Below are 20,116 nucleotides of genomic sequence, written 5' to 3'. Positions count from 1 at the left end.
TCCATTCTATATATACTAGTTTGCATCTCCTAATTCCAAATTCCCAATCCATCCCTCCCCCAACCCCCTCCCCCTTGACAACCACAAGTCTGTTCTCTATGTCTGTGAGTCTGTTTCTGTTTCATAGATAAGTTCACTTGTGTTGTATTTTAGATTCTGCATATAAGTGATATCATATGGTGTTTGTCTTTCTCTTTCTGACTTCACTTAGTATGATAATCTCTAGGTCCATCCATGTTTTTGCAAATGGAATTATTTCATTATTTTTTGTGGCTGAGTAATTAATATTCCTTTATATATACACCACATCTTCTTTATCCATTCATCTTTTGATGGACATTTAGATTGCTTCCATCTCTTGGCTATTGTGAATAGTGCTGTGAACATAGGGGTTTATGTATCTTTTTTGAATTATAGTTTTGTAAGATCTGTTTTTTTAATGTAGGTGTATATAGCTATAAATTTCCTTCTGAGCATTGCCTTTGCTGAATCCCGTAAGTTTTAGTATGTTGTGTTTTTATTTGCATTCATCTCTACATATTTTCTAATTTCGTTTGTGATTTCTTCTTTGACCCATTGGTTGTTTAAGAGTTTGTTGTTTAATTTACACATATTTTTGAATTTTCCAGTTTTCAAGTTTTATTCCATTGTGGTAGGAAAAGATGCTTTGTATGATTTCAGTGTTGTAAAATTTATTGAGACTTGTGGCATAACATATGGTCTGTCCTGGAGAATGTTCCATGTGTACCTGAGGAGAATGAGTATTGTGCTGGTTTGGGGTTGAGTGTTCTGTATATGTTTATAAGGTCTAGGTGGTTTATAGTATTGTTCAAGTCTTCTATTTCCTTTTTGATCTTTTGTCTGGCTTTGTACATGATTGAAAGTGAGGTGTTGATATCTCCAACTGTAATTGTAGAACTGTTTGTCCTTTCACTTGTGTCAGTTTTAGCTGCATATATTTTAGGGGTCTGTTGTTAGGTGTATATATGTTTATAATTGTTATATTTTCTTGATAAATTTACCCTTTTTTCAATATGTAATGTTCTTTGTCTTTTGTAACAATTTTTGACTTAAAGTCTATTTTGTCTGATATTAGTATAGGCACTCAGCTCTCTTTTGGTTCCTATTTGCTTAGAATATCTTTTTTTCATGTTTTCACTTTCAATCTATTTTTGTCTTTGGATGTAAACTGAGATTTTGTAACCAGCATATAGTTTGATCATGATGTGTTTTAAAAAAAAAATTTAGCCAATCTGCCAATCTCTGCCTTTTAATTGGAGAGTTAAATTACATGTAATTACTGATAAGAAAGGTCTTCTGCCATTTTCCTGTTTGTTTTCTATATATCTATATATGTGTCTTATATCTTTTTCTTCCTCATTCCCTCCACTACTACCTTCTTTTTTGTTTAATTGCTTTTATCTAGTATTCCATTTTGATTTCCTTCTCATACCTTTTTCACCATATGTTTCAGTTACTTTCTTATTGGTTATTCTGAAAAATATAATTAACGTCATAAACTTGTAAGAATCCAGTTTGAATCAATACCTATTAGCTTCAGCATTATACAAAAAAGTCTGCTGCTATACATCTCCATTTACAAATTACATATTTGTTTATTATGTGCCCATTAGCATAGACTTATACTTTTTTTTTTTTTGCGGTATGTGGGTCTCTCACTGTTGTGGCCTCTCCTGTTGTGGAGCACAGGCTCCAGACGCGCAGGCTCAGCGGCCATGGCTCATGGGCCCAGCTGCTCCGCGGCATGTGGGAATCTTCCCGGACCGGGGCATGAACCCGTGTCCCCTGCATCGGCAGGTGGACTCTCAACCGCTGAGCCACCAGGGAAGCCCTATGCTTATTTTTAAGTGTATTTTTCCTTTAAATCGTATAGAAAAAAAAAAAAGAGGAGTTATGAACCAAAAATGCAATAACTCTGACTTTTATATTTACCTAGTTACCTTTACCCTTATTTGTATTTATTTGCATTACTACCTAGCATGCTTTTATTTCAGCCTGAAAAATTCTATTTAGCATTGTAGAACAGGTCTACTAGAGACAAACTCTCAACTTTTGTGTATATGAGAATGTCTTAATTTCTCCTTCATTTCTGAAAGGATAGTTTTGCCACATAGAGAAATTTTGGTTGAAAGTTGTTTTTTCATCACTTTAAATATGTCATTTCACTGCGTTCTGGCTTGTATGGGAAATCAGCTGAAGTTTGAGGATCCCTTGTACATGACTAAGTGCATCTTGCTTGTTGCCTTCAAGATTCTTTGTCTTCTGATGGTTTGATTATAATGTGTCTCAGTGTGGATATCTTTTTTTGTTGTTTGTTTTTAATAAATTTATTTATTTAATTTTGGCTGCGTTGGGTCTTCATTGCTGCGTGTGGGCTTTCTCTAGTTGCGGCGAGCAGGGGCTACTCTTCATTGTGGTGCGTGGGCTTCTCATTGTGGTGGCTTCTCTTGTTGTAGAACACGGGCTCTAGGCGCAAGGGCTTCCGTAGTTGTGGCACGTGGGCTCAGTAGTTGTGGCTTGCAGGCTCTAGAGCACAGGCTCAGTAGTTGTGACGCATGGGCTTAGTTGCTCTGCGGCATGTGGGATCTTCCCGGGCCAGGGCTTGAACCCGAGTCCCCTGCATTGGCAGGCAGATTCTTTCTCTTTTTTTTTTTTGCGGTACATGGGCCTCTCACTGTTGTGGCCCTTCCCGTTGCGGAGCACAGGCTCCGGATGCGCAGGTTCAGTGGCCATGGCTCACAGGCCCAGCCGCTCTGCGGCATGTGGGATCCTCCTGGACTGGAGCACGAACCTGCGTCCCCTGCATCGGCCGGTGGACTCTCAACCACTGCGCCATCAGGGAAGCCCTAGCAGGTGGATTCTTAACCACTGAGCCACCAGGGAAGTCCTGGATATCTTTGTGTTTATTCTATTTAAAATTTGTTTAGCTTCTTGGACTTGCAGATTTGTATCTTTTTATCAAATGTGGAAGTTTTGGGCCAATATTTCTTTGAGTATTCTTTCTGCTTTTTTCTCTGTCTTCTCTCCTTCAGGGACTCTGATTTTACATACATTGTTGTTGTCTCATGGGTCTCAGGCTCTGTTCATTGTTCTTCATTCCTTTTTCTTTCTGCTCCTCAAACTGAATAATTTCTATTGATCTTACTTTCAAGTTTGTTGAAAGCTGTGCTATGCAGCTGCTTCCCACTAGCTATCTACCTTATGTTTGGTAGTGTATATATGTCCATGCCTCTCTCTCGCTTTGTCACAGCTTAGGGGTAAGACAGGAATAAAGACACAGACCTACTAGAGAATGGATTTGAGGATATGGGGAGGGGGAATGGTAAGCTATATGAGGTATTTGAAGTAGTCAAACTCACAGAAACAAAGTAGAATGGTGATTGCCAGTGGTTTAGGGAGGGGCAAATGAAGGGTTATTGTTCAATGGGTAAAGAGTTTCAGTTTTACAAGATGAAAAAGTTCTGGAGATCTCTTGCACAACAATATGAATATAGTTAACACTACTAAATTCTACACTTAAAAATGGTTAAGATGGTACATTTCGTTACATGCTTTTTACCACAATTAAAAACTTTTCTTCTTTTACTATCATTTTACTGGGGTGTTAGGAGACAGCAGAGGTAGTTGTGTGTGCTCAGTCTGACATCTTTAACAGGAATGTGATGCTGGCTTTTTTGTTTGTTTTCTCTGCTTTTTGTTTCCTGTCTACTTTTTCCCACCTTCGTGTGGGTTAGATGAACATTTTTAGAATTACATTTTATCTATATTATTTTTGAGTTCTGTTTTTGTAAGGACAGTCATGATGGATTTAGGATGCACCCTAATCCAGTATTACCTCACCTTGATTATACTGCAAAGACCCTATTTCCAAATAAGGTAAAGTTCACTGGTTCCAGATGGACATGAATTTTGGGAGGAGGGCATTATTTAACTCAGTATAGTCTTGATAGCATAAGTTCTTTTACTTTATTCTTCTTCAATGTTGTTTTAGCTGTTCTGGGCCTTTTACTCTTCTATATTCCTTATAGAGTCACCTTGTCAAGTTTGGTGAAAAACTATTGAAATTTTGATTGAAATGGCATTTGATTTATAATTAATTTGGAGGGTATCACTGTCTTTATAATGTTGAGTCTTCTTATCAATGAATGTGATATGTCCTAATTTATATAGTCGTCTTTAATGTATTTCAACATAGTTTTGTAATTTTCTGTATAAAGATACTTCAGTCAACTTGCTGTCATAAGTGATATCTTAGAGTTTACATTTTTATTTGTCATTGGTTGCATTTCAAAGCAGTTGCTTTTAAATGTTTATTTAATATCCAGCAACTTCTGAACTCTTTTATTAATTCTAATAATTTCATCTGTAAAGTTTCTTGGATTGTTTGCATTTGCATGTTTTTACCATCTCTTTCTTTTGTCTCTAGCTCTGTTGCTATCTATTTCACATTATAAATTACTAGAGGACGGACACCTTTCTTTAATATGCTTTGTAGAGTAAATGGACATTGAATTGCATATTGAAAGATATGAAAGGAGACTCATAGCTGGTGTTTAGGGAAAGAAAACGTTTGGTATCTTGCACAGAGTTAGAGATGATAAAGGGAAAAGCAAATGTAAAGAGAGGGGAAAGGACTGAATTAGAGGATCAAGGATATGTAACAGAAAAGTAATTATTAACTATGCCTTCGTTAGGATGGGGCTACCAGTAAAGGACCTTGAAGTTCAGAGATGAGAGTTTGTATATTGTTTAGAAGGTGATTGATAAAACTATACTGTTAGAAAACTCATGATTTTCATTCTAAAGGTCAATGAAATTATGTAGTGTGCTTTTGATGGGCTTAAGGTTTAGACAAGACCTGAAAATCCAGGGCAAGAAATCTTATAATGAGAGGAAATGATCGGATAAAGGTTGGAGAGGAGCTAACTGTAGTGTTATTCACTTAAAAAGAATTAATGAATTAAATAAGCCAACTCTCTTATTTCTGAGACATCCTTCCTGTATCCCAAAACTAGATTAGGAATTACTTAAGGTGTTGACATGATGGCAGAAGGTAATGCTGTATTGTTTACAGGCAGAGAAATAAAGTGTTTGGAAAATTGTATCTTAGAGCACCAGGAGAAATAACGAATGACCTGTTGTTTATTATTACTGAGACATCTGAGGATTAGAGAAAGCTGAGTAAGGGAGGATTGGAAGGTAAACGTCTTAAAGCCATTAAGGAAGAAAGGCAGGCAATTATCATTCAGTTATTGTTACACAATTATAATTGAACAAAATGTAAAAATACATGATCTATAAATGTTTAAAAGACAGCAAAATCACAAAGAAAAATAACTTGGAACTAAAAAAATAATAGGTTTGCTTTTTCTGAATTTTAAGAACCTAATTTATAAAGTAATTCACAGAAAATGAAATTATCTAGTTAATTAAAAATAAAAAGGGGACTTCCCTGGTGGTCCAGTGGTTAAGATTCCGTGCTCCCAATGCAGCGGGGGCACGGGTTCAATCCCTGGTCAGGGAACTATCAATAGATACCTCATGCCACAACTAAGAGCCCGCATGCCGCAACTAAAAGATCCCACATGCCGTAACTAAAGGTCCTGCACACCTCAACGAAGATCCCGCGTGCTGTAGCTAAGACCCAGCACAGCCTAATAAATAAATAAATATATTTTTAAGAAGCCTCATACTGAACTCAGAAGTTAGTGATCAAACTCATTTTCAGCTGCAGTATCTAACTGAGTTTTAAAAATCATCTATATAGTCTCATCGTGGCATTGTAAATTAGGTATTCGGTTGGATCTTTTATTTCTGGGCCAGTAGATGTAGCAGTGGCTGGAGTTTCTAGAGATTCCATGAGTTCTGGTCCCATATGTCCGTTTCTATATGACCAATATACAACAGACTTACAGATCTACTTTCTTTGTGTTTTTTTTGCCACTGTGTATTACTTGCAAAACGAGATGTTACCACTCCATGGAAGGCCAGGAACGTATTTTTTAAAGAGAGATTTGTATAAATCTTAGTACTAAATACCCCATTAGAAATGTTTCATGAGGACAGAGATTTTTGTCTGCTTTGTTCACTTATATGTCTCTAAGGCCTAAAATAGTACCTAATAGATAAGACATGCTTAGTATATATTAATCATTGAATATATAAATGAATGAGTGAATGGAGCAGTACTGGTAGTTAAAAGATTTTTTTTCGGTCATTACATTGAAAATATTGTGCAGGTCTCTTGAAAGATATCTTAGTATTTTGTAGCTTTGGTCTTATAAGTTTATTGTTTTGTATTCTTTTCTCCCTTAGGAAGTAGTATATAATGTAAGTACACTTGAAGGGATTGTGAGGGAAGAAAAAAAAACACTGAGGAAATTGAATAAAGACTCAGTACATTTAAATGTTCATCAAAAGTTTTACTTTCCATTTTTCTCTGTGTAAGTTAGTTGCAAGCCTCTCTACAGCAAGTGGGTATAAGCTGCATTATTCCAGTATAGCTACATAACTGGTGTAGCCCTGTGTGAACCTATGGGATCTGGGGCATGTAATGAGTTAAGCTTTTTCTGCTGAAATTTTTCTGCTGAAATGTCGAGAATGCATTTAAATACTTCTGGATTCTTGCCAGACCCACATTACCAAGACTGTTCTTTATTTTAGATTCAAATATGCAGTAGGTCTGATGTGCTCAGGCATGCATATTGAACTTCTGCTTTCTGAATGTACTGTACTGTAATTCAAAGGGAAACTTTTTTGAAGCAAGACAGCTCTTTACACATTACTTATGAATAACTTCCCTCAGATCTTGGATTCTTAATTGAGGATCTGCTTCTGTAGTCTTACTCAGGTTAAACTTATAAAGGACTCCTTTATATGGATATAATCAGTTTCTGGATAGATGGTTTCTGTAAATAGTGATGGGATATTTGGGTAAATTATTAGAATTAAGTTTTTTTTCTTTTATGCCATTTCCCAGTATTTTGATGAATGAAAATTCTGTATGATATGACATTCACACAGCGACTGAGATGCTGATTAATCTGTAAGAGTATTTTACTATGGCATCATTCACATACTTGTTCCTACCTTCATCTCAGTGGTAATTTATGTAAAGAAAATTTTTGTTGTTATCAAGAGATCCATTAAATTAACTTTCTAAAGTCTTATGACTAGAAAGTGCTTTGGACACATTTCACGTTTTTTAAAGTTGTCTTAATTTTGAAAGGTATTCCTTCATTTTTTTGCCCCCCTCAGTGGTGATTTTGTTTTCTTTGAATATACTCTTTTCTAACGCCTTTTACTGAATCTGGCAACCTACAGAGGCATTTTTAGCCTGCTCTTTTGCTGGGCAATGATTAGTTTTCCCATTTCCTGTTACAAAGGACCTTTTAGTAATGTATTGTATTACCTTTCCATAGGGAACTAATGCCACACCCTGAGTATTTTTTAGTTCCTCTTTATATAAATTGAGAGGTTTTGATAAGGATGAGTGGGTTATTTTGATGTACGGAACACTAAGTATGTCTTAAAGACTCTGAAATGCTATAGATTTTTTTAACGTTAAGAGAATCATGAATCTGACGTATCTTGTTTTTTTTTTTTTAATATTGTAGAGCGGATATCTTCATATTCTCTGTTATAGCTTTGGAATAGAAACCTACAAGCAGAATAAATATGAAGAAAGTTCTTTCTGGCTCAGGTAATATAAAAAAATAATGAATATAAATTAACGATTATTATCATAGAGTTCAGTTAATACTTACTATAGGGTACTTTGGCAGTTTAAACATTTTCTGATTTCAAAAGTCAACATGCTAAATTTAGTTACTCCTTTAACGTGTATTGTTTATTATTCTTATATGTTGCCAGTTGATAGAAAAATGTATTCTATTGTTAATAACATAAAAGCATGTTCTCCCTCCATTCCTCCTGTGTATCTTCATCAAGAATATGGAAATCCTTATTTTTTGCTTTGGTATGTATTGCTGTCTGCTAACCCCAGAGTATAAGGGCAGGTGGGTAAATAGTAGGATCACCTAAAATTATTAGTCTTAAGAGAATCTTGGTATTTTAATATCAGTTAAGTAAGTATATATTAAGCACTTACTATATGCTTAGAACTACACTAAGATTTGTACTGTTGTGTTGAATCTGGAAATACCAGGGAATAGTGCAAAAATATAGCAACTATATGCAAGAATCCTGTGTTTCACTGAATACCTATGCCCAGTACAGGTCCTGACATAATAGTAGATACTCAGTAATTGCTAGTGAATTTCTGTGAAAAATCTATTTTTCTGGAGATGTCACATAAAGTGCTTCGCATTTTCTTTTCCTTTTTAATTAATTAATTAATGGCTATGTTGGGTCTTCGTTGCTGTGCATGGACTTTCTCTAGTTGTGGCGAGTGGGGGCTACTCTTCTTTGCAGTGCGCGGGCCTCTCATTGCAGTGGCTTCTCTTGTTGCAGAGCACGGGCTCTAGGTGTGCGGGCTTCAGTAAGTTGTGGCTCGTGGGCTCTAGAGTGCAGGCTCAGTAGTTGTGGCGCATGGGCTTAGTTGCTCTGCGGCATGTGGGATCTTCCCGGACCAGGGCTTGAACCTGTGTCCCCTGCATTGGCAGGTGGATTCTTAACCACTGCACCACCAGGGAAGTCCCAAGTCTTTTGAATATCAGAAGATTATGGAGTAAAATATAGCAAATCAATTCCTAAATGTTTCCCTTCTTTGAGTATGGGGTTAGTTCTAGTTATTTGGAGATATTCTCTTGATTAGTCTAACTATTGTGAAAATTACATTTACCATTAATGAAATAAATAGAAATATGGTCATTAAGATTATAGTACTCATAGGCGTATATATCTCTAATAAAATACTTATGCAAATAACTTGTTTATGTAAAAGACTTTTTAGAGCTCAAAGATTGATCAAACTCTGTAACGAACTATGCCTGACAGAGCAGGCTTATGCAGTTACAAGAGGTATACTTGTCTCAATTTAGAATGTTTCATACAAGTGGAATATACCTGAAATGTTTATTATAAATCACATTTATCAATTGAATTATTAAAAATATACTAAAGGAGCTAGCTAGTTTAGCATAGGTTTACAACAAGTTTCCTTTAAATGAACAACCTTTTTATAAAGTGAATTGAATGAGTTCTATTCCAGGATTTGACAGTATTTAGGGGAGCAGCAATCACAAAGGTTATGGCATCAACCTATCAAAAGATTAGTATGCCAAGGAGACAGGAATGGGAAGGACAAAAAAAAAAAAGAAAAAAAGGATACTGTGGTGCCATGGATGGCTTCTGGAAGCTTAAGACTATGGAGGTGAGCCTGTAGTTTATGCCAGAATGAACATAAACATGAATGCTCTCTAGCAACTGCTTATAAGAGTAGGCTGAGGCTTGAAGTGGCATAAATGTAGGTTATTATCGTATATGCCATGGATTGTTGATCTCTTATCTGTCATCATCTTTTTTAGAAAACCGTACAGAAGGAAAATATGACAGTGACAGAGCATGACTGATATTTATATCATAAGCTGACTATATCAGATTTTTACTCTGTTTAGTGTCTGTATTATTAGGAACATTATTTGACCCACAGTCATATTTAGATAATAACAAATTTATAGAGCACCACTATATTTTTGACTCTTTTTGTATTCTTGTCACTAGAATGAGATTGGGAAAAACAGGAAGGACTTGAATTCTAGCCCTAGTTATTATATATTATTTTAATCTTTCTGCCAGATTATTTTTCCACATCTTTTGGGGATATAAAAATAACTTAGTGAAGTATTGTCAAATGCCTTGAAAAGGGTTATATTTTAATGTATTTAAAAAGAGGCAAAAATAATTATCAACATTGTGATACCTACTTTTTAGAATTATTCTAGAGATTAAATACGATGATGCATATATTGTAGAGTATTTAGTAACATGGCTTGGGAAATAGAAACTGCTCAATATATGGCAGTAGCTGCTGCTATTGCTAGGTGATGTGTTTGCTATTTACCGCAAATGGGCACTAATGTGGCTGCTTCACTAGTATATTCTAAAATTTATCACAGTGAAATCAAACACAGATTACTTGTTGACTTCCCAAGTAAAAATATTATAAAGACAGACACCCACATCTTTTTATCATATACTGCCATTCTTGGGGGCAGTTCTTCTTTGTGCTTTAATTATCTGTGTGTTGAGAAAACTGTTGGGAGCAGTTTGTGATAAAAGCAGGAATGAATAGCTGCTAATTAAGCACCTTTCTCTGTAGGTTTTGTACTAGAAGGAGGGCATGGAAGGTGAGTGTACTTTCTACAGGCTTAACTCTTTTGAGAACAGTGGATATCTTAAGCTAGTGGTTACATACAATTTGGAAATACCCATTCAGTCTAAAAGGGAAGCCCCTCATTTTTTCACAAATGATAAGATACCAAAATTGCTGTAGTATATTAGAATTTTGTTGAAGTAGAAGCCTAGAACATAAAGGGTGGTAGTGGGTATTGCTTATAAAGCTCTTTTCTTTTTCTCTCAGTTCTTGTTAACAGATCTCAGTTTAGGACCTTGATCAGTCTTTGTCTCCCTCTTGCCTTTTCTTTTGCTAAGAAAACTTCATAAACAGCTGCTGCTTTCCTTGATTTCTGCCACATTTTTTTGCGGGGGGGATTTTTAAAAAATTTATTTATTTTTGGCTGCTTTGGGTCTTCATTGCTGCATGCAGGCTTTCTCTAGTTGCAGCCAGCAGGGGCTACTCTTCGTTGCGGTGCGCAGGATTCACATTGTGGTGGCTTCTCTTGTTGCGGAGCACGGGCTCTAGGCACGCAGGCTTCAGTAGTTGTGGCTTGTGGGCTCTAGAGCACAGGCTCAGTAGTTGTGGCTCACGGGCTTAGCTACTCCACGGCATGTGGGATCTTCCTGGACTGGGGATCGAACCCGTGTCCCCTGCATTGGCAGGCGGACTCTTAACCATTGCGCCACCAGGGAAGTCCCTCTGACACACTTTTTTGATTATGTCCCCTTATTAGAGATGCCACAGATTAAGAAAGGTCGCTATAATTCTGAATGAAATTGGGAATCCTTAATCTTACTTTACTGTTGGCGTCAAGGTACCTGCCTCAGTGTATTCAAATGACAAATTCAGTTAGGACTCCATAGAATATAAAATTTCAGATCTTTGAAACGAGCTTTGGAAATATGTTTAAGAGGTTTTCTTGTTTAATAAAGTACAGTTTTTCTTTTTCTCCCCTTTTGTAATTCTTGCTATACTGAGCTCCTCTGTCTGCTCCTGGCAAAGGCAAGAATAAGTAGGTGGGAAGAGACTCTTGATATAGAACTTTCTTCTGCGCTCTAGGGGATTTGTTAGTGGCCTCTCAGTTGCCCGGGTAGAATTTAAATTTAGTGTTTAGTCTTTTAAAGTCCTGTCTAACAATTTGGACATATATTTTGCTGAACTTGGCTTTTTAGAAAAGGTTTACAGAAATTGTGCTCTAACTAATTAGTATTATACTGTAAACCAAACAATAGAAATGAGTCCAACTCAAAAGGCTTTGCAATTACACTGATTTACTGCAAAGACTTTGGAGATTATTTTTCCCCTGGGAGAAGAATGTCCTCATCCCCATATCTTAGTCATATTCTTTTTTTTTTTTATCATGATAGAATTTGTTTATTTTTAATTTATTTTAAAAAACTTATTTATTTTATTTATTTATTTTTGGCTGCGTTGGGTCTTCATTGCTGCACGTGGGCTTTCTCTAGTTGCAGTGAGTGGGGACTACTCTTCCTTGAGGTGCGTAGGCTTCTCATTGCACTGGCTTCTTTTGTTGTGGAGCACGGGCTCTAGGCACGTGAGCTTCAGTAGTTGTGGCACGTGGGCTCAGTAGTTGTGGCACACGGGCTTAGTTGCTCCGCGACATGTAGGATCTTCCTGGACCAGGGCTCAAACCCGTGTCCCCTGCATTGGCAGGCGGATTCTTAACCACTGCACCACCAGGAAGTCCCACCTTAATCATATTCTTTATCAAGGATGATTTTTCCTTGATTTCTAGTAGTTCTTTCTAATTCACTCCTGTGTTCCTTGGAGCTACTGGCTGGTAAACATTTGGGGAGCCTTACTTTTCCCCTTTTGCTGTAAGACCTATTTTCTAATTACGGCAAATTAAATTTGTGAGCGAAGAATCAAAATGAAAGGGTAATACCCATGGATATAGTAAAAATAATGTTTAAAACTTCTTTGCTGATTGGGGACTTCCCTGGTGGTCCATTGGTTAAGACTCTGCACTTCCGGTGCAGTGAGCATGGGGTCGATCCCTGGTCAGGAACTGAGATCTCACATGCCACGCTGAGTGGCCAAATTAAAAATAAATAAATAGAATTAATTTTTAAAAAAACTTATTTGCTGGGCTTCCCTGGTGGCGCAGTGGTTGAGAGTCTGCCTGCCGATGCAGGGAACACGTGTTCGTGCCCTGTTTCGGGAAGATCCCATATGCCGCGGAGCGGCTGGGCCCATGAGCCATGGCCGCTGAGCCTGCATGTCCGGAGCCTGTGCTCCGCAACGGGAGAGGCCACGGCAGTGAGAGGCCCGCGTACCGCAAAAAAAAAAAAAACAAAAAACAACAAAAAAACCTGCTTTGCTGATTAAAGCAGTTGTATGTGCTAAATATAAAAATTTAAATGTCGCAGATAAAGTAATATGGAAAGTAAAAGTCCCCTGTAATCCCACACTCATAAATGCTCAGTATTAACATTTTACTTTGTTCTCTTTATTTTTTTTCAAAAATAGTTTTTAAAAACTCTTAATATATTAAACGACAAGGAAAACGTGAGAATCCTTGACATGTATTTGGAAGATTTAAGGAGTTGTGTTTTTACAAAACGTATAGTAAATAAAGAAGGTTAGTGAAATGAAACTGAGCCCAAAACTATACACAGGAAAATTCCTAATTGGTGACCTCTTGTAGTAGAGACAGTGAAATAAATTGGGAAAATGACAGAAAACATTTGAATTGGATAGAATCCTGAAGAATTGGATAAAACCCTCAAAGTGTTTTGTAAACAATAATCTAATATTGATCTTAATAACTGAAATTTAAATGACCCTGCTGCCTTAACCTACACGTCAGAGACTAAGTGCTTATAAATTTCTGAAGAGGAGAGGCCTTTGTAGGTTACCAAAAATGAGAATATTTCTCAGCTCCTTGTGTGAGGGGCCTGGGTTGCTTTTCTCCTCTCAGCATCCAAAGAAAGCATGATTTCTTTAGCATCCTTCTGAGACCATAAGGTCTCATTTCGTATTTTCTTAAAAACACACACACACACGCGCGCACACACACACACACACACACACACACACACGCAACCTAAACTTAATGTTGCTAGACTTTTGGATGTGAATAAATAATTGGGTAAGTAGTATGTTAGAGGAGGAGTAATTTTTTAGCTCCTTTTCTAACACCATTTTAAATTTCTCTAAAACGAATCTAAAGCCTGTCTTAGTTGGCAGCTAATGTGAGTTGTTTCTTAGTAGTTGGGGATAGTTTTTATGTTAGACGTAGTATCCTCAAGTGGGAAGAGAAGTGTGTTTCTTTCCTGTTCTATAAAACTTTTTGTATCTCTTATGGAATCGAAAGAGGAGAATTTAACAAAAATTATAGTGTTAGTTTCTAAATTTATAGTGCTTAGAGTTAGTAAACCCAGATTATGTAATTTCTATGATGGTTTTAAAAAGTAGTTATGTTTACAATAAGGACAGTATTAATGAGATATTTTTATTTATCAGTATTTAGCCTTTACTATGGTTGTATAGGAATATGTGACACCAGAGGTCTTCTAATAAGAAGGGAAACAGTAAAGGAAATATACATAAATGGATTTATATGCACAAATATTAATGGTTCAGTACATGAGCCCAAGGGCAGTTTGTATCAGTTTTAATGCTACTTAATATTCATTGCTTTATTTTTGCTTCTGTCTCAGCCTGAGACCTTGAGATTTTGACAATATTATCTGTAATCAGGCAGTGTGATCTAGGGAAAGAACACAGAGCTAGCATTAGAAAATCTGTTACTAATCAACTGTGTGACCTTGGGTCACTTACCTAACTACTATGTGCTGTGATATCATCATCTGAAAAATTAGTGCAACATTATTTGTGTAGGTGGCTTGTAATGAAGATAACATAAGTAATACAATAGTACTTTGAAAAGTTAAGGGTATTATATGATCATAGACTATGATAAAATTATTAACTGTAAAAATGATCATATAGAAGACATGTTTTAATGGAAAATGGAATGTATTAGCACCATCTTGTGGAAATATAACAAATTGTATAGTAGAAATTTTAATAAGATAATTTACTATAGATAACACTTTATAGCTGTAAGAACCCTTACAGATCATCTAGTTCAGAAATTAAGAAACTGTTCTGTGGTACCCTTAGGTTCTGCCAGAAGAGCTTCAGAATCTCCTTTAACAGGAGGAGACTTATTCACACTTCTCCAAGATCCCCATCTTGCTTCAGAGAAATTAGGCTTTAATCAGTTTCCTATGTAGTATGTCCTTTTAAGATTTTGTTTGAAAAAAATGATTCATCTGCTTAGAGTTTAAAAAATGATATCGATCAACTTCATCTTGTACAGATAAGGAAATGGAAATTTGGAGAGATTAAGAGATTTATACAAGAGATTTATGAATAGTCTTTCTCCAAATGTCAGTAGTGATGTCACCCCTATTTGATTCCTGATTTTAGTAATTTGAGTCTTTTCTCTTCTTGGTTAGTCTAGCCTAGCTAAAGTTTTGTCAATTTGTTGGATCTTTTCAGTGAACCAATTTTTGGTTTTCGTGATTTTCTCTATTGTTTTTTTAAGTATTCTATTCCATTTATTTCCACTGTAATCTTTATGACTTTTCTCCTCTGTGCTTGCTTTAGGTTTAGTGTGCTGGCTTTTTTTTCCCCCTAAGATGAAAGGTTGAGATCTTTTTTAATATTGCTGTTTATGGCTAGGATATTTCCCCTAACCATTGCTTTAGTTCCATCCAGTAAGTTTTGGTATGTTTTGTTTTCCTTTTTCATTCAGCTCAAGGTATTTTCTAATTTCCCTTGTGATTTATTCTTTGACCCGTTGGTTATTTAGGAGTGTGTTGTTTAATTTCCAAATAACTTCTTTTTGTTCTTTACTTCTAATTTATTTCCATGTAAGGAGAGAACATATTTTGTATGATTTCAATTCTGTTAAGTCAACTGAGGCTTTTTAAGGCCTAGAATGTGTTCCATTCTAGAAGAATGTGTAGTCTGCTGTTATCTGGTGCAGTGTGGTGTAGTTGTCTGTTAGGTTAGTAGGTTCATAGTGTTGTTCAAATCTTCTGTATCCTTTTTGATGCTCTGCCTAGTTGTAATATGCATTACTGAAAGTGGGACACTGACATCCCCAAATATCATTGTTTAATTATGTACCTCTCCATTCAATATTGTTGACTTTTGCTTCATGTATTTTGGGGCTCTGTTGTTAGGTCCATATATGTTTATAATTGTTGTATCTTCCTGATGGATTAGCCTTTTTTATCATTACAAAATATCCTTCTTTATCTCTAGTAACATTTTCTTTTGTTTTGAAGTCTGTTTTGTCTGATATTAGTATAGCTATTCTAGTGCTCTTATGGTTGTTATTTACATGGTATATCTTCTTCCATTCCTTTACTTTCATCCTCTTTGTTTCTTTGAATCTAAAGTGTGTCTCTCATCAACAGCATATAGTTGGATCTCGTTTTTGAATTTAGTCTGAAAATCCCTGCCATCTGACTGTATTGTTTAATCCATTCATATTTCATGTTAATATTTTAAAAATTTAATTTGCTTATTTATCTGTTTTATACATACTAGTGTATATATGTCAATCCCAATCTCCCAATTCATCCAACCACCACCACCCCCTCCCACTATCCCCCCTTGGTGTACATACGTTTGTTCTCTACATCTGTGTCTCTATTCTGCCTTGCAAACCAGGTCATCTGTACCATTTTTCTAGATTCCACATATATGTGTTAATATACGATACTTGTTTTTCTCTTTCTGACTTACTTCACTGTGTATGACAGTCTCTAGATCCATCCACGTCTTTACAAATGACCCAATTTCATTCCTTTTAATGGCTGAGTAATACTCCGTTGTATATATGTACCACATCTTCTTTATCCATTCGTCGATGGGCATTTAGGTTGCTTCCATGACCTAGCTATTGTAAATAGTGCTGCAATGAATATTGGGGTGCATGTGTCTTTTTAAATTATAGCTCTCTCTGGGTATATGCCCAGTAGTGGGATTGCTGGGTCATCTGGTAGATCTATATTTAGTTTTCTGAGGAACCTCCATACTATTCTCCATAGTGGCTGTATCAATTTACATTCCCACCAACAAAGCAAGAGGGTTCTCTTTTCTCCACTCCCTCTCCAGCATTTTCTGTTTGTAGATTTTCTGATGATTCTAACTGGTGTGAGGTGATACCTCATTGTAGTTTTGATTTGCATTTCTCTAATAATTAGTGATGTTGAGTATCTTTTCATGTGCCTCTTGGCCATCTGTATGTCTTCTTTGGAGAAATGTCTGTTTAGGTCTTCATCCCATTTTTTGATTGGGTTGTTTGCTTTTTTGATTTTGAGCTCCATGAGCTGTTTATATATTTTGGAGATTAATCCTTTGTCCATTGATTCGTTTGCAAATATTTTCTCCCATTCTGACAGTTGTCTTTTCGTCTTGTTTATGGTTTGCTTTGCTGTGAAAAAGATTCATTAGTTCGCACTTGTTTATTTTTGTTTTTATTTCCATTACTCTAGGAGGTGGGTCAAAAAAGATCTTGTTGTGATTTATGTAAAAGAGTGTTCTTCCTATGTTTTCCTTTAAGAGTTTTATAGTGTCCAGTTTTACATTTAGGTCTTTAATCCATTTTGAGTTTATTTTTGTGTATGGTGTTAGGGAGTGTTCTAATTTCATTCTTTTACATGTAGCTGTCCAGTTTTCCCAGCACCACTTATTGAAGAGACTGTCTTTTCTCCATTGTATATTCTTGCCTCGTTTGTTGTAGATTAATTGACCGTTGGTGTGTGCATTTATTTATGGGCTTTCTATCCTGTTTCATTGATCTATATTTCTGGTTTTGTGCCAGTACCATGCTGATTTGATTACTGTAGCTTTGTAGTATAGTTTGAAGTCAGGGAGCCTGATTCCTCCAGCTCTGTTTTTTTTTCTTAAGATTGCTTTGGCTATTCTGGGACTTCTGCATTTCCATACAAATTGTGAAATTTTTTGTTCTAGTTCTGTGAAAAATGGCATTAGTAATTTGATAGGGATTGCATTGAATCTGTAGATTGCTTTGGGTAGAATAGTCTTTTTGACAGTATTTATTCTTCCAGTCCAAGAACATGGTATATTTCTCCATCTGTTTGTGTCATCTTTGATTTCTTTCATCAGTGTCTTATAGTTTTGTGAGTATAGGTCTTTTGTCTCCTTAGGTAGGTTTATTCCTATGTATTTTATTCTTTCTGTTGCAATGGTGAATGGGATTATTTGCTTAATTTCTCATTCTGATCTTTTGTTGTTACTGTATATGAATGCCAGAGATTTCTGTGCATTAATTTTGTATCCTGCAACTTTACCAAATTCACTGATTGGCTTTAGGAGTTTTCTGGTAGTATCTTTAGGATTATCTATGTATAGTATCATGTCATCTGCAGTGACAGTTTTACTTCTTCTTTTCCGATTTGGATTCATTTTATTTCTTTTCCTTCTCTGATTGCTGTGGCTAGGATATCCAAAACTGTGTTGAGTAATAGTGGCAAGAGTGGACATCCTTGTCTTCTTCCTGATCTTAGAGGAAATGCTTTCAGTTTTTCACCATTGAGAATGATGTTTGCTGTGGGTTTGTCATATATGACCTTTATTATGTTGAGGTAGGTTCCCTCTATGCCTACTTTCTGGAGAGTTTTTATCGTAAGTGGGTGTTGAATTTTCTCAAAAGCTTTTTCTGCATCTATTGAGATGATCATAGGGTTTTTATTCTACAGTTTGTTAATATGGTGTATCGCATCGATTGATTTGCATATATTGAAGAATCCTTGCATCCCTGGGATAAATTCTACTTGATCATGGTGTATGATCCTTTTAATGTGTAGTTGGATTCTGTTTGCTAGTATTTTGTTGACGATTTTTGCATCTATCTTCATCAGTGATATTAATCAGTAATTTTCTTTTTTTGTCATATCTTTGTCTGGTTTTGGTGTCAGGGTGATGGTGGCCTCGTAGAATGAGTTTGGAGTTCCTTCCTCTGCGATTTTGTGGAAGTGTTTGAGAAGAATGGGTGTTAGCTCTTTTCGAAATGTTTGATAGAATTCACCTGTTAAGCCATCTGGCCCTGGACTTTTGTTTGTTTGCATTTTTTTTTTTTTTCTGCAGTATGTGGGCCTCTCACTGTTGTGGCCTCTCCTGTTGCGGAGCACAGGCTCCCGACGCGCAGGCTCAGCGGCCATGGCTCACGGGCCTAGCTGCTCCACGGCATGTAGGATCTTCCCGGACCGGGGCATTAACCCATGTCCCCTGCATTGGCCGGCGGACTCTCAACCACTGCGCCACCAGGGAAGCCCTGTTTGGATATTTTTAATCACAGTTTCAATTTCATTACTTGTGATTGGTCTGTTCATATTTTCTGTTTATTCCTGGTTCGGCCTTGGCAGGTTATACATTTCTAAGAATTTGTCCATTTCTTCCAGGCTGTCCATTTTATTGGCATAGAGTTGCTTGTTGTAGTCTCTTATGCTTTGTATTTCTGCGAGGTCCATTGTAACTTCTCCTTTTTCATTTATAATTTTATTGATTTGAGTCCTCTCCCTCTTTTTCTTGATGAGTCTGGCTAAAGGTTTATCAATTTTGTTTATCTTCTCAAAGAACCAGCTTTTAGTTTTATTGATCTTTGATATTTTCTCTTTTTCTATTTCATTTATTTCTGCTGTGATCTTTATGATTTCTTTCCTTCTGCTAACTTTGGGGGTTTTTTGTTCATCTTTCTCTAGTTCCTTTAGGTGTAAGGTTAGATTGTTTATTTGAGATTTTTCTTGTTTTTTGAGGTAGGCTTGTATTGCTATAAACTTCTCTCTTAGAACTGCTTTTGCTGCATCCCATAGGTTTTGGATAATTGTGTTTTCATTGTCATTTGTGTCTAGGTATGTTTTGATTTCCTCTTTGACTTCTTCAGTGATCTCTTGGTTATTTAGTAACATATCGTTTAGTCTCCATGTGTTTGTGTTTTTTACATTTTTTCCCCTGTAAATTATTTCTAATCTCATAGCATTGTGGTCAGAAAAAATGCTTGATATGCTTTCAGTTTTCTTAAATTTACCAAGGCTTGATTTGTGACCCCCAATATGTGATCTATCCTGGACAGTGTTTTGTGTGCACTTGAGAAGAAAGGGTAATCTTCTGTTTTTGGTTGGTATGTCCTATAAATATCAATTAAATCTACCTTGTCTATTGTGTCATTTAAAGCTTCTGTTTCCTTATTTATTTTCTGTCTGGCTAATCTGTCCATTGGTGTAAGTGAGGTGTTGAAGTCCCCCAGTATTATTGTGTTACTGTTGACTTCCTCTTTTATAGCTGTTAGCAGTTGCCTTATGTATTGAGGTGCTCCTGTCTTGGGTGCATATATATTTATAATTGTTATATCTTCTTCTTGAGTTGATCCCTTGATCATTATGTAGTGCCCTTCCTTGTCTATTGTAACATTCTTTATTTTATACTCCATTTTATCTGATGAATATTGCTACTCCAGCTTTCTTTTGATTTCCATTTGCGTGGAATATCTTTTTCCATCCCCTCACTTTCAGTCTGTTTGTGTCCCTAGGTCTGAAGTGGGTCTCCTGCAGACAGCATATATATGGGTCTTGTGTTTGTATCCATTCAGCGAGCCTGTGTCTTTTGGTTGGAGCATTTAATCCATTCACATTTAAGGCAATTATCAATATGTATATTCCTTTTGACATTTTCTTAATTGGTTTTGGTTTGTTTTTGTAGATCCTTTTCTTCTCTTGTGTTTCCCACTTA

The 20,116-nt window shown here is 36.1% G+C and overlaps 1 protein-coding gene across 1 annotated transcript in view; it reads left to right on the top strand.

Annotated features, from left to right (window-relative positions):
* Window positions 1-20,116, top strand: part of TEX11 (testis expressed 11) — a 345,168-nt gene that overhangs the window by 104,486 nt on the left and 220,566 nt on the right. Inside the window, exon 9 of the mRNA XM_027093589.1 lies at window positions 7,638-7,723. Coding sequence (XP_026949390.1) covers window positions 7,638-7,723 — 86 coding nt within the window. The remainder of the gene's footprint in view (window positions 1-7,637; window positions 7,724-20,116) is intronic.

The sequence above is a fragment of the Aethalodelphis obliquidens genome, unplaced genomic scaffold, assembly GCF_003676395.1.
Source record: "Aethalodelphis obliquidens isolate GAN/ISIS:26980383/991018 unplaced genomic scaffold, ASM367639v1 scaffold85, whole genome shotgun sequence".
Taxonomy (NCBI): Eukaryota; Metazoa; Chordata; class Mammalia; order Artiodactyla; family Delphinidae; genus Aethalodelphis; species Aethalodelphis obliquidens.
Note: the sequence above shows the minus strand (reverse complement) of the source record. Positions and strands in the feature narration are given on the sequence as shown.